The sequence below is a fragment of the Phalacrocorax carbo genome, chromosome 2 (assembly GCF_963921805.1).
Source record: "Phalacrocorax carbo chromosome 2, bPhaCar2.1, whole genome shotgun sequence".
Lineage (NCBI taxonomy): Eukaryota > Metazoa > Chordata > Aves > Suliformes > Phalacrocoracidae > Phalacrocorax > Phalacrocorax carbo.
The window spans coordinates 24,789,595-24,802,403 of record NC_087514.1 but is presented as its reverse complement, the minus strand read 5'-3'; the positions used below and the strand labels follow the sequence as shown (position 1 = coordinate 24,802,403).

Sequence of the window (12,809 nt, the reverse complement as noted above, 5' to 3'; positions counted from 1 at the left end):
AAAACACACAAGTATTTGAGATCTACAGCTCAGAAGGCAATAGTAGGGAGGAAAGCATGCTAGTAAAGACATCAGGTTTTTATGTTGATAATAAATCAGTCCCTTCAGAGATCAACTATTAAATACATCATGTCGCAAACATCAACTCTGCATGTTAAGTCACACATCTCCACATAGGCAACATTTCCTAATGTAAAAAAAAAAAAACCAAACACGAAGTCCCAACCTTCCCTGCCTGTTTTATTACTGTCTAAGCAAATCCAGTCCAGAGTAAACCATCTTTATAAACACAAGCTATCAATACTCTTGGAACAGGAAAACATCCAGCAAACAAATGACCATATTGTCTGTTGGGATACAAAACACTCCACAGAACCTGCTTGAAAAGTATTCCTATATAGAGATCGTCACCTAACACTCTGTAACATAACAAGGATTCTACAATTTGGGATAGGGCAGACTGCATTACTGCACTGCTCTTCTCTGTTTGCTCAAAGCTGTAAGACTTCTACTAACATTCCAGTCTCCATCTTCTCTGTGTTATTCCTGAATGACCTTGGCTCTCATTGTATGTGTGGCAATACACAGCTTTGAAGAACATACTGCTGCATTGCACAAGACTGCCCTAAAATAAATCATGTAGGGAGAGTAATAATGCCAGAAACACTGACTTAGTCCTAATGTTGCCAAACAATTCTAAATGCAACCTATTTATCACACGACCTGCTTCTCTCCTCAAACATATGCTGATGTCATTTAAGAATAAAATGCAGACACCATTTTCACTTTATAGGCGCAACTTGATTCAAACCATATTGTAATCACTACTGTGCTTCATATAACTAACTATTCTGTGTATTATACTTAAAAAAAAAGAAATTAAAAAAAAAAAAAAACAACTAAGTCCCCTGAACTGAAGATTAAACCACTTGTCTAGAAGCCCATATGTGACATTGGAACATTAGGAGTTCTGGGTTTTGGTTTTGGTGTTTTTTGTTTGTTTGGAGGTGGTTTGTTGTTGTGGGGGTGTTTTTGTTTTGGGGGTTTTTTGTTTGTTTGTTTTTAATATCAATCTGAACAGCTGAAGCTGACATGGTTTCCTTTCCCACCTCCTAGAAAAACTTTTTACTCAAAGCTGGCTCATACAGCATTACTCACAGCAGCTAAAAACCAGGTAGAAACCTGGTCAAGAAGAGTATTTGAACACAAGTACAGGAAGTAGGGGAAAAACAGCAATTTATCGATTAAGTACAGATAGTTATATTTAAAAAAAAAAAAAAGGTACACACCGAATTTTCTTCCTCCTCTTCCAGTTCTCTCTGCTGTTCCTCATGTCGCTTTGCTTTTATCTCCATAGCTTCAGTGATCAGGTCCCTTAAAATTGAAACTGGCTTGGCATTCTTAATAAATGTATGCTAGAAAAAAACCCCAAACATTAAATTATATAACATCATTGCAAGAGCTATGCTTCAGATGTAACTGCAAGCATTATTCAACACCACCGACTTCAGTGATAAACAGTATTTTACATTACACAATCATTAAAATCTACACTAACACAACATACAATATCGTTTAGCTGCTTCATAACTAAGATTTTATTTTAACTATTTTTAATAACAGCAAGCCTTGGGAAATGTAATTTTATAACAACTGTTTTATAGTTAAGGATATAATTGTCCAAAGGAAACATGCAGTAAGTAGTAAATAAGTAGAGTGGTGATTGTCTGACATAGAAAAACAAACTCTTTCAGATATTCAGTTACAGAATTTAATTAATCTTAACAAACTGACAGCATAAATTAGTGGCTATAAGCAGAGTAACTATGGCTGCCCACTTCAACAAACCTGTACTTTATGTGTCATAAAACATTTCTTGATCTATGATGCTGAAGTGTGGAACAAGCAGAAAAAATACATTACTTTTAGCAGGAAGATTAATTTTTAATTCAAGACCATTTAAAACACCACTTCTTCCTTTAAGACAATATGTGCATGATACCATTTACATTTATTTCATTGTCTAGTAAACACCTGCTGTTAGAAAAGTTGTGATTTTTGCATCATTATATGCAATACAATTTAGATAACACTTAACTCTAAGCAGCTAAGAAATATAATATTAAAAAATTGTTCTACAAAGAACAGAACTGAAGAAGCCTAGTGTCCTACGCTTATTATCTATCTTCTTTGATGTATTAATTCAATTACTCTCCTTTTTCCTGCATGATCTTTCCTTACAAGCAGTACTGTCATTCCCACTCACACACTCACAACACCTCCAGCTCCATCACAAATGCTCCAAATTCCAGCTGGGGAAAAAGGCAACACATACTTGTGCTGGACACAGTATCTAGTTTTCTGGCCAGTAAGCATATGGAAAGAGGAACACTGAAGATTTTTGGTGGTGGGTTTGTTTTTGGTGTTTTGTTGTTTTTTTTTTTTTTGGGGGGGGGGGGGGGGGGGGGAGTTGGGTTGTTTGGGTTTTGTGTTTGTTTGGGTTTTTTGGGGCAGGGGGTATGGTGTGATTTTTTTGGGGGGTGGGTGTCTCTCCTTACTTGCACACATTAATGCCAAGCCTCCTCTATCCAGCTGCCAGTATTCAAATAACCATACAAACTTCAAATCTTTAAGGTCTCAAGTACTGATTCATACATTGTACAAAAATCTGTAACTTTCAATTTTTACTCTCCTTGCTGTCTACAGTTTGGTATTCTCACTGTGGAAAATAAAATATGCATAACATGATTTATGAATGTGATGATCTATTACTAGAAACTACTCTGCAAAATTTGGATGTTCTCCTTGTAGTGGAGTTCACTGGAATTTAAATTTTAAAAGAGGGTATTGCTAGCTAGAGACAGAATAAATCTAGCATGAGCGTCTTAAAGATGAAATTTCAGAAGATCAGGTTCTTATGGAGACTGATGAAAAAAGAAAATTAAGAATACAGCAGTGAAAAAGCATAAAAGAACACTAAATTATCCAGAAGTTGAATGAATTGGGAACCAGGAGCAAAGGACCTAGCAAAATTTTTCACTTCTGTCTCATTATCAAGGCAAGCTTATTTACAGGAAATTTTAGACTCCATTTAAATCACCACAGAACCTACTACAATTTTTCTAGAAATCTCCACATGCACTACCTTTGTTCTTTGTTTTTCCTTAGTTACTTGTAGGCTTATTCTGACAGCCCTGAAGGCGGTGGATAACACAAATATGGGGCCAAAGGAGAAAACTTTGAGTTTTCTCTCTTGCCCATGCACTAAAATGTGTGCTCCCGGCAAAATTATGTCCATTTCACACAGACTAAATCTTCCATAGATCAGTCGCGTTGCTCCTGTTTGATTTTTGAGTTCTTTGAAATGTCTCTGCTTTATTTCTGTCTCAGTACTAAAATGATGCAACTGTTAAATTTCTGTAGCTGTTAGCAGCTCAGGTCAGAGAGCAGGCAAAAGCCTGGCACACCCTGCCCTGGCTCCATAGGTCCACACTGCCAACTGTGGCTCAGATTTAGAAGTGCCCACTTGGTATAACTCAGCCCAACAACAAACTCTTTATACTGTCCATCTGCGTCTGACTCTTCTAGGACACAGAGCAACCTGGCTGCTTAATTTGACTTGACCAGAAGGAAACACTGAATATACTCCACAGGTGGTCCACACTGAGGGGTAACCTGGGCTCAATTCCTTTACTTAACACTTGCCTAAATCCTGAGTTCTACTGAGGGCCTCTAACCACAAAACAAGGATCCAATTTTAACAGCAAGAACCAGCCCTAAACGATATAAATAGCAATTAATTTTTAGGAGTGGCAAAGGAGGAACAAAAGGGGATAGAGGTACAGGAGCTGACAAAGACCACAAAATGGCAAAGAAATAAGGCGTGATGATAGTTAAAATGAGATTTGCCTTTAGACATTTTCACAACCGTTCTGGTTTGAGACTAGAGAGAAAAAAAAACAAAAAAGACCATAGAACTTGCATTTCCTCAGTAACTTAAACACTGACCTGTAGCAGCTGTGTTGCTGTAGCTCTTTGTTCAGGATTTTTTACTAAGCATTTCTTCACAAAATCTGTGAACTCATCAGACCAGAGCTCTGGCTTCCGGAAGGTTGGAGGGGGATTTGTAGGAATCATAAAAATAGCCTAGATAAAAATCAAACAACAATAGCAAGTTTAAACAAAACACATCAGGACAGCACTGAAGCCAAGTAAATAAATTGCTTTATCCACCTTTCTTATCAGGCTAAGAATCTGGAAGACAAATTTGAAGTAAGTTAGGATTTCCACTCAGATCAAGATTCAGGAATTAAATCCATCTGCTACTAATGTAGCTACTTCCCATTAGATTTTCTCTGTTTAAACTGTACCCCGTTAAGCACATCACTCCTTATTTTATCTATTGCTGTTTACCAATCTCAAGAGATAATTTTGATCTTTCAGAAATTCTTAGTAGTAGCAATGACACTGCTTGTTTACACAGACACATATAAAGTTGCTGTGAAAAGCCAAGTTCACTCTCTCCTCCCTTAACTGCATTTAGTTTTATAGGAGAATTGCTTAAGAAATTAGGTAGGACTATTTCCTTTTGTGTTCACAGTTTTTCAGATGTAGTTTTAAAACTTGCTCTTCCTAATAAGATTTAGAAACATATGCCAGAAGACCTAAGACAACACCACTAAAAGATGACAAAAATAAAATAATCGAGTAACTTGTTTACTAGCAGTGAGACTTCACTTGAAATACAAAAGGCAGCATTTTACCTATATAACAGAAATGTCATACTGTCAAGAACCATATGCTGACAGATTTTTTGAGTAGGAAAAAAGCATTCATGCCATATTAAAAAAACTTTTCCTACTTAAGATTACAAATACTGTGCCATTTTCTTTATTATTTTTCCAGGTTTTCCTTTAACCATAGATTTACACTTGTAGGAGCAAAAAAGCAGTACAATTCTGAGAGACTACTGTAAAAGAATTGGAAATTTTGAACTTCCATATGTAATTTCAAACGCATTCAGTATCATTGCTTAAGATTTACACATGACGGCAACACGCTCTTCAGAGCTAGGTCTATTGACAGAAATAATAAGCTATTATTTTCTTCTAAAAACAGGTTAATTCAACCACATTTTCCAAAGTGAAAGGGAGTAAATGTTTTACTTTTTGTTCTTCTACACAACATATGTGCTTGTTTTTCTACAGGCATAGGCAGAAAAGGGCAAAAATTTAAATGAGAGATTATGTACACCATTAACATAGTAGAGGCACCAGAAGCCTCAGCAAGTGCTTGAAACATGATAAGAAGAAAACTTCCTGAGATTTTATCCATAGCTTCTTAAGAAGTCTGACCGGCCTTGAAAGTTGGGTTAACTTGTTCAAATCCTCATTCTAAAATTCTTCTCATATGCTGAAGAAAAGCAGAACCCATGCATAATTATGCAAAAGCTGTTTACTATAATTTTAATGAAAAAGTATTTCAGTACTGAATAATTTGCTTTAATTCAAATACTTAAACATTTACAAAACTAATTTCATTATCTGCCTAATACAAGGATGACAAAAAAGGACCTGGGGATTTTGTTTAATAGAGATGTATGCTACAATGGCTTTATATTTTCAGTGGGCAGCCGTGCCAAACTAGTATATGAACTCCGATAGGAAACACTGCACTCTATTACTCTGCAATTGGCCTTAGTTAATTCACTTGTGATACAAGATTAATTGTCAGTACAAGTGAAGTGCTTCTGATATAAAGCAGTGCCTAACTAATTCAACTGTTTCTGTCCTTGAAGGTAATGATCTCTCCTGAACTTTGAACTGATTACTTTTAATCTTATCTTTAGCTACTCTTCAATAGCTACTGCAGAGCTAGCTGTTAAAACACACAGCTGTAACAGAAGACTACTAACTTCTGTTTATATGGTGTCAAAACATATACCTCCTGTTTGACAATAAACATTGACCTGTCTCTTGGCAGGTGAGCAAAGCTTAGTTTCAGAGTCCTACTCAGCTCCAACCTTCTGGGAAAAATATTTGCCTTTGCCAATTATTTTCAGCAACTACACAACAATTAAGAACCACAGCAAAGTAATGACTTCTTTATAATTCACGAAGGACAATGAGAAGAAAGAGGGAATTCATGAATCATTCTTTTATGGCAGGCAATAAAAGTCACAAAAGGAGATATTCAAGAGCTAGAGTTAGGGCCCTAAATCCACATTAAGGGTTTGTATGTTTGTTGAAAATACCTACTTCAGAAACATGCATATTTGTTTAATGCTTAAACTGTAGGCTTTTTTACATCTTGGTATGTGATTTGAGCTGTGTTAACGGGGGGAAAAAAGTTACATGTGTTTTTTTGTAAAACAAAAATATATATAGAAACTACTTATACCAAATGTTTAGTCCAACTTGTTAATTATGCCATGAGCTTGCTAGCGTATACCTCTCCCCCATCTCTCAGAACTCCCTTTCGTTAACTAGCCTGAAATGCTGGTGTTCAATTCTATTTTCCCCCTCTACTTCTTCATTTTGGCTTGCATATTTCTCTGCATAAAAGTTAAGCTCCCTCTTTCTTTCAAAACAAAGCTCCCACTCTCTCTTTCAAAATACTCTATGATTTAGCTTCCAAGAAGCTTGCAAAGCAATCACTGGAGAATTATAAAGCTAGTCCCAAATCTCCAGGAATAAAAACAAAACGCTTATCTGACAGCAATTTATTCCTCATTTTTGTTTCAATATCTTGTCAAATACATCTTTTCTATCTTAAAAGAACTCTGTCCTATTTTAAAACAAAACTAAGCTGTTTCAGTCACTCTGTTCCATGGGTGCCAAAGGAAGCAGGAAACCTAACAGACTTAGGGTTTTTCATGTTTCTTTCATTTTACCCTGTATTTCGCCCTCCTTGTGCTCTCCCAAACTATTACCTGTAGTAATCTTTTTGCTTCCACTCCACTAATAATTTCCCCTAAAAGTTTCCCACAGCTATTGGTATTAGTTGAGCACTCACAGCAGGGCTGATGGCAATGCTCTTACAGCCAGTGTTAGGCAACTGTTGATTAGAAGAGTAACCAAACCATAACAGCAGCACCAGCTAGCACTGAACATAAGCTACCATCCACCCAGTTACACGGGCTGAACTGGGAGTAACAACCGCAGGAAACATTAGGAGGAAATTTTTTAGAGGGGGAAGGCTTTTATATACTATGAAAGAACTGGGGCTAATTCTTCTCTCCCACCTTCAACATCACCTTCCATTTTTCCCTTCATGTCTGAGACAGACTGACGAGTCTTACTCAAGTAACGAATCAGATACACAGCCAACTTGTTAGCTCATGACTCAGTCTTCAGTTTTAACCATTTAAGCATCTTTAAACAAAACAAAAACCCAAAACAAACCACAAAACCCCCCACAAAAAAAACCCAACAAAACAAACTCTAAGCTGCAAGACATCAGAACTCAGGCCTGAGGGACCGCGGCAGCTTAAACAGTGTTTGTCTTCACCTGTCTGTAACAGAGAGCCCATTCCAAATTTGCCCTGAACTGGCCCTTCCACCTACGAACCTTGAGCGCAACTCTCTACTTTGAATCGTTTTTCATACACTGCTGTGAGGCAAGCCCTACACACCGCATTCTGAACACAGAATCCAAGGCAAATTACAGTACGTACGTGACAAAGGATGTGGGGGAAAGACACATCATTCAGGGCAGCTTTCAGTGGCTGCTTCTGAACTGGACACTGAACAATCCAACAGTTGCTACCATAACCATTGCCTGGAAACACTTACCTGCCCAATAGCCACCAGTTCCAGTTAAGCTGAACACTGGACTGAGGACCAGGTCTTAAACGAGAGCAGAACTCTAAGTCAGCACATTATTTTCTTTTTATTATTCTTAAAGGGCCTAGCATTTTAAATGAAGTCCAGGCTGAAAACATTTTTATTGTGAGGGTTCTTTTCTGAACAGTTATATTGGCATGAAAATTTAATCAGATGAATTAGGAAACGCCAAAAGAAAAGTGAGACCCTCATATACTGCATTTGGAATTTCCTAATCAGAAAATCCTTGCAGCTCATTCTTCCTGTCAGTCAGGGTAATACGTCTGTATTACCCTGCCTGAACACATTAAATGATCAACGGTAATTTGGTAGAGATACTATGTCTTTTGGGTTTTTGCTCCTTGAATTACTTAATTCTACTGTTTAGTTTAAATAAGTGACTTGTAATAAATAGCAGGAAATCAAAAGAATAACTTTTACTCTTATTATTTGCCCAGTATCACGAATGCTACTGAAGGAGACAGCAAAGATTTTTATACTGTGCCCATTTTATAATTTTGATGCTGTTAAGCTCCCTTTGCTAGAATCTACAAAGAGAAACTTTTTTTCCTAAGAGGGTAGGGATGCAAGACATTCACAGGCCGTTTGTGACTCCATAGATTTTGGCACCACAATTACACTTAGTTTATCAATCTACTGCAGAAAATGAACTCCAAAACACATTTAAACACAGTAATACATTTTAGAGTATGAAACCTTATTTAAGGCTGGGGGTGTTAAATTTTAAATATTGTAACATTTTATTAGCTTTAGAAACAAAGAATCTGGTGAAAGACACATTTTTCTCTTCTTGGTGATAGATGTCGTGGAACTTCCCTCCCTTCTTGAATAGCCTGCAAAAAGGCTATTGCAACACCACCGATTATTCAACTGCACAATTCAACAGCTGTCTAGAAATGTAACATCAGCACGGACAAGGCGGGTGAGATACTAGCAGGTTCCACATTGGTTTTGCTTTGTTGACCTTGCTGCCTGTTTGGTTTTTTTTAAGTCAGAACTACAATATTGTAACAAAGTTTTTTGCAGAAGTTTGTAACAGTGAAAAACAAAGGTACTGAACAATGCTTTGTGTGTTTAAAGACAAGTAAGTCAGTTTATTATTTGCTTCAGTGTAGATAATAAATTTAAGTGTTAGAAGCATCCTAAAAATCACCAGCTTCCTCCTCCTGTCTGCAAACACAGTAGTTCATGAAGATCTAGTGTGCTTACACTTTCTGTGCAGAATGACAAACAGGTCTGGTTCTGTCAGACATCTATCAGATACTGGATCCAAGGAGATTCTCAATATCCCGAGTCTGAAAAAAACAACCACCCCTAACTGGAATCTGAATGTGTGATTCAAAACAATTGAACAACTTTATTCCTTTCTGGGTGAAATATTACTTCTGTTGAAGCAGCCGATACCATTTTTTACTCTTTCTTTTCAGAAAGAAAAAAGTGGCTTCTCAGTCACACACCAATTCTTACTCATCCAATTATATCTTTCTTTTTTGGGGGGAGGTAAGCATCACTGAGATTAGTAAAGAGCAGCAAGAGCAACATGAACTACAGAGATCAAGAAGGAACCACTCAAAACTGCATCCAGTGGCCTACACAGTTTTATTTTCTTCATTTTCACTGCCTATATCATACCTCACTTCTAACAGAGAAGCAGCTTGAAAAAAACACACTTAAGCAGAGCATTCATTTCAATTTTGCACAGGAAAATCTGGACATTTTAGCCTGAATGAAAGACTAGTAAAATGCAGAAGCTGTCAAATAAGTTTCATCCTCCTAATTTACCACGAACACTTTTTTGAAACTGTGTGTCATAAAAAGCATTTACTGGAGATATATTCAGTGAATAAATATTCCAGAGGGATCTAGCCACCCAATGGGTAACTGCTTCTCCCATATCTTAGCTAAAACACATTTTTTTGGTTTAGCTAAAATATTGAAGAAGCTGTTACCAATTTAGGGGGGAAAATGTTCATTAAAGTTACTAATTTTTCAGTTGAATAATGAATTTTCAAAAGAAAAATGTTTGGAAATGTCATCTGAAAAAAAAGAATAAACAAACCACTGAAAACTAACAACAAAAAAAAACCAGCAATTGCATTATTCTGAAAGCTAGATCATCAAAACAGAAATTAAACACTTTTCCCCTTTCACTAATTTGAAAAATTGATAGTACCAAATATTTAAAAACACCTACTCCTAGCAATAAGATTACATTTTCAACATTAAGCAAGGACTCTAAGTTTTATCACTGTTCAACCAAAAAGGCACTTCCTTCACTGAGAGTTAGCAATGACTGTTCATCCAACTGAGTAACAGAACAAGAACGCCATGCTGTTACACCCACCTGCCTCAAGCTCCCAGTGAAGCACAGCTAGAATTATTAACACAGGCCTAAAGGCAGAAGGGATAAGTAGAGATTTAGTCCAGAGAATTTCTGGACAAACAATCAATCAACAGAGAATTTCTAAATTCTAATGAAGGGAAATATATGTGACATTTAACATGCAATTCTATTGTGCTAACCTTGATAGTTCTTTAGTAGCGGCCACTGAATAAATCACATACACAATACTACATACAGTAAAAATGACATTCAAATTATTTTAGGATAAAATGGCAGACACCTCACATATTCACACTTTTTAAGGAATTTTCACAGTATTCATGCATTTAACAAAGTAAAATAAAATACCAGAATGGAGCAGGGGGTGACACCAAAAAACCCACAACTGTTCCCAGTGGTTTAACAGCCATTCATTGTCACAAGCTTCCCTCTGGAATGATGACCTTTGCTGTTCAAAGCAAAGTATGATGCACTTAAGATGTAAAATAATAAAGTAATAAACACAGAAAAGATACATAATGGAAAGAATAATCACATGATTAACAGCAAAGATGGGTTACTGAAAGAGGAGCCATTTATATTGACCTGTATGTTTATTATTGATAGTAAGTTCATAGCATTTTGACAGCGTTACAATAGGTCAAGAATGTAAAGATAACAATCTCAAGCATTTTGCAATAGTAAATGCAATGATAAATCTACTGAAAAGCATCAACCCTTGCCTCATTAGCACCATCACGCAACAGAACTGTGCCTCCAGGTTCACCTCTGAACTTACTCATTCTACTGAAGGTGGGAGTTGGACTTGATGATTCCTTTGGGTCCCTTCCAACTTGAGATATTCTATGATTCTATGATCCTGCCTTTAAAATAAAAATTGCTTTACATTTCATAAGAACAGATAATTTGTTCTGTGACAACAGCTCGAAGAAGTCTACATTCTAAGGCCACAAGTTCATTTTGGGTGGGATTTTTTTTTTCACTGGTTTTAAACAAGCTTACTTATACATCTGATTTTTAAATCCCATCACATATCATAACTTTAAAGTTGTACCATATCCTGAGACAAATATGCACTGGTATATTTAAAAGGCAGAACTTATTCCACTGGCTGTTATCCAATTAACAAGACAAAGAGCAAGTTCCCCCTACTAATTCATCTAAAAGGATTGTGTCATCTGCGTATGTCTGTTCATTATCAAACCCTTTTTTCAGATGAGTAATAAAAATATTTATTACCACCAATCTTTTCCCAGAAATACCACCTCAGCATGCTGTCCTACTGCCAGTCAATTTACCAATTTATCCAGTTTTTTGGGAGTTTTTTGTTTTGTTTGGTTTCTGAAAGTTTTTTGATGCCTCGTAAGTCATCACTTGTACTATCCAAAGAGATCTAGAAGTAACTCAAACAACTTGATGCAGTTGTATGCAAAGAAACAGAACTTGGTTTATCTGCAGTGGCCTTCTTTTGCTTGCTTATTTCTTATTCTTCTCCATGTCCATCAGACCTATCAATATATTGCCAGGCTTTCTTCCAACATATTTAAATAATTCCCTGTGATTTGGGGAACTCTTCATGACTTTTGCCTGTAGATTTTTCAGTTATTATCTTGTCCCAACTTTCCATCTTCTACTTCAAAATGGACTAGTTTGAGTTTTTATATCCAATTCAGTAGGTCTATTTCGATTTCCTGAACCCAACCCTTCAACACAAAATATTCCTGAATTCTGCCATTCAACCAAACATTGTCCTCCCATTTCCTTTTTATTTAGAGATGTAATATTCAAGTTCCCATTTCACCTGCAAGGTTACAAATTCATTGATGTCAGTGAAGTTAAAACAGAAGAGACAGGCAGCAATCTGATCTGCAAAATTCTTCCCTCCTTCAACTTAGATAGCAAGCCTTTAAAGAAGGGCAACAAATGCCTTTTGAAACTCTGTAGAAATGAAAAATAAAGCATGGAAATACCTGCAATCTCATGAAAGCTTTTTAACTCTTCTTTGGCTTCTTTGGTTTTTTTTTTTTGGTGGGAAGGCAAGCGTGTTTTACATAAGTGAAATAACAATTTTTAAAGCAAAGGCACTCACTGGAAACAAAAGTAATATCAGGCTACTCGAGGTTTTATGCTTAAACTACCCCAGGCAGCTAAAGGTCTTAACTTTTATTTTTAATTAACATATACAGGAATTTTCAGATAAAAATACCTAACGTGCAAATAATCCCATAGGGTCGCAAAACAGTATAACTACTTTTTTATTGCAAGGTTATATTGAAAGTCCACATTCACAATATTTACAAATCTCCACATTTTTACGGTGTCCAGGGACAACAACAAAAAAAACCCCAAACATGATTACTAAAAAAATCCAAACACTATCAGAAAACAAGACAGTGAAAGCCAGCAAGTCTTACACATACGTACAAGTGTCAAACACCTGAAAGGAACTGCGGCATTCGGACACCATCTAAGACAGCTTTTCGAACAATTTCACTCACCAAAAGCAAAACCTAAATGAGCCACAAATTAATTCATTATTCTTGTTCTGAAAAGTATCCTCAATCTCAGCACTGGATGAGAAAGATACATTTAATCAGGAGGGGGAAGAAGGGTGCACACAT

The 12,809-nt window shown here is 36.4% G+C and overlaps 1 protein-coding gene across 4 annotated transcripts in view; it reads right to left on the bottom strand.

Moving 5' to 3' along the window:
- STK3 (serine/threonine kinase 3) overlaps positions 1-12,809 on the bottom strand; it is a 139,175-nt gene that overhangs the window by 65,730 nt on the left and 60,636 nt on the right. For all 4 annotated transcript variants that reach the window (XM_064442329.1, XM_064442332.1, XM_064442328.1 and 1 more), the window contains 2 exons: positions 4,009-4,146; positions 1,290-1,415 (listed from right to left, as the gene is read on the bottom strand). In XM_064442329.1, the coding sequence (XP_064298399.1) occupies positions 1,290-1,415; positions 4,009-4,146 (264 nt within the window). The remainder of the gene's footprint in view (positions 1-1,289; positions 1,416-4,008; positions 4,147-12,809) is intronic.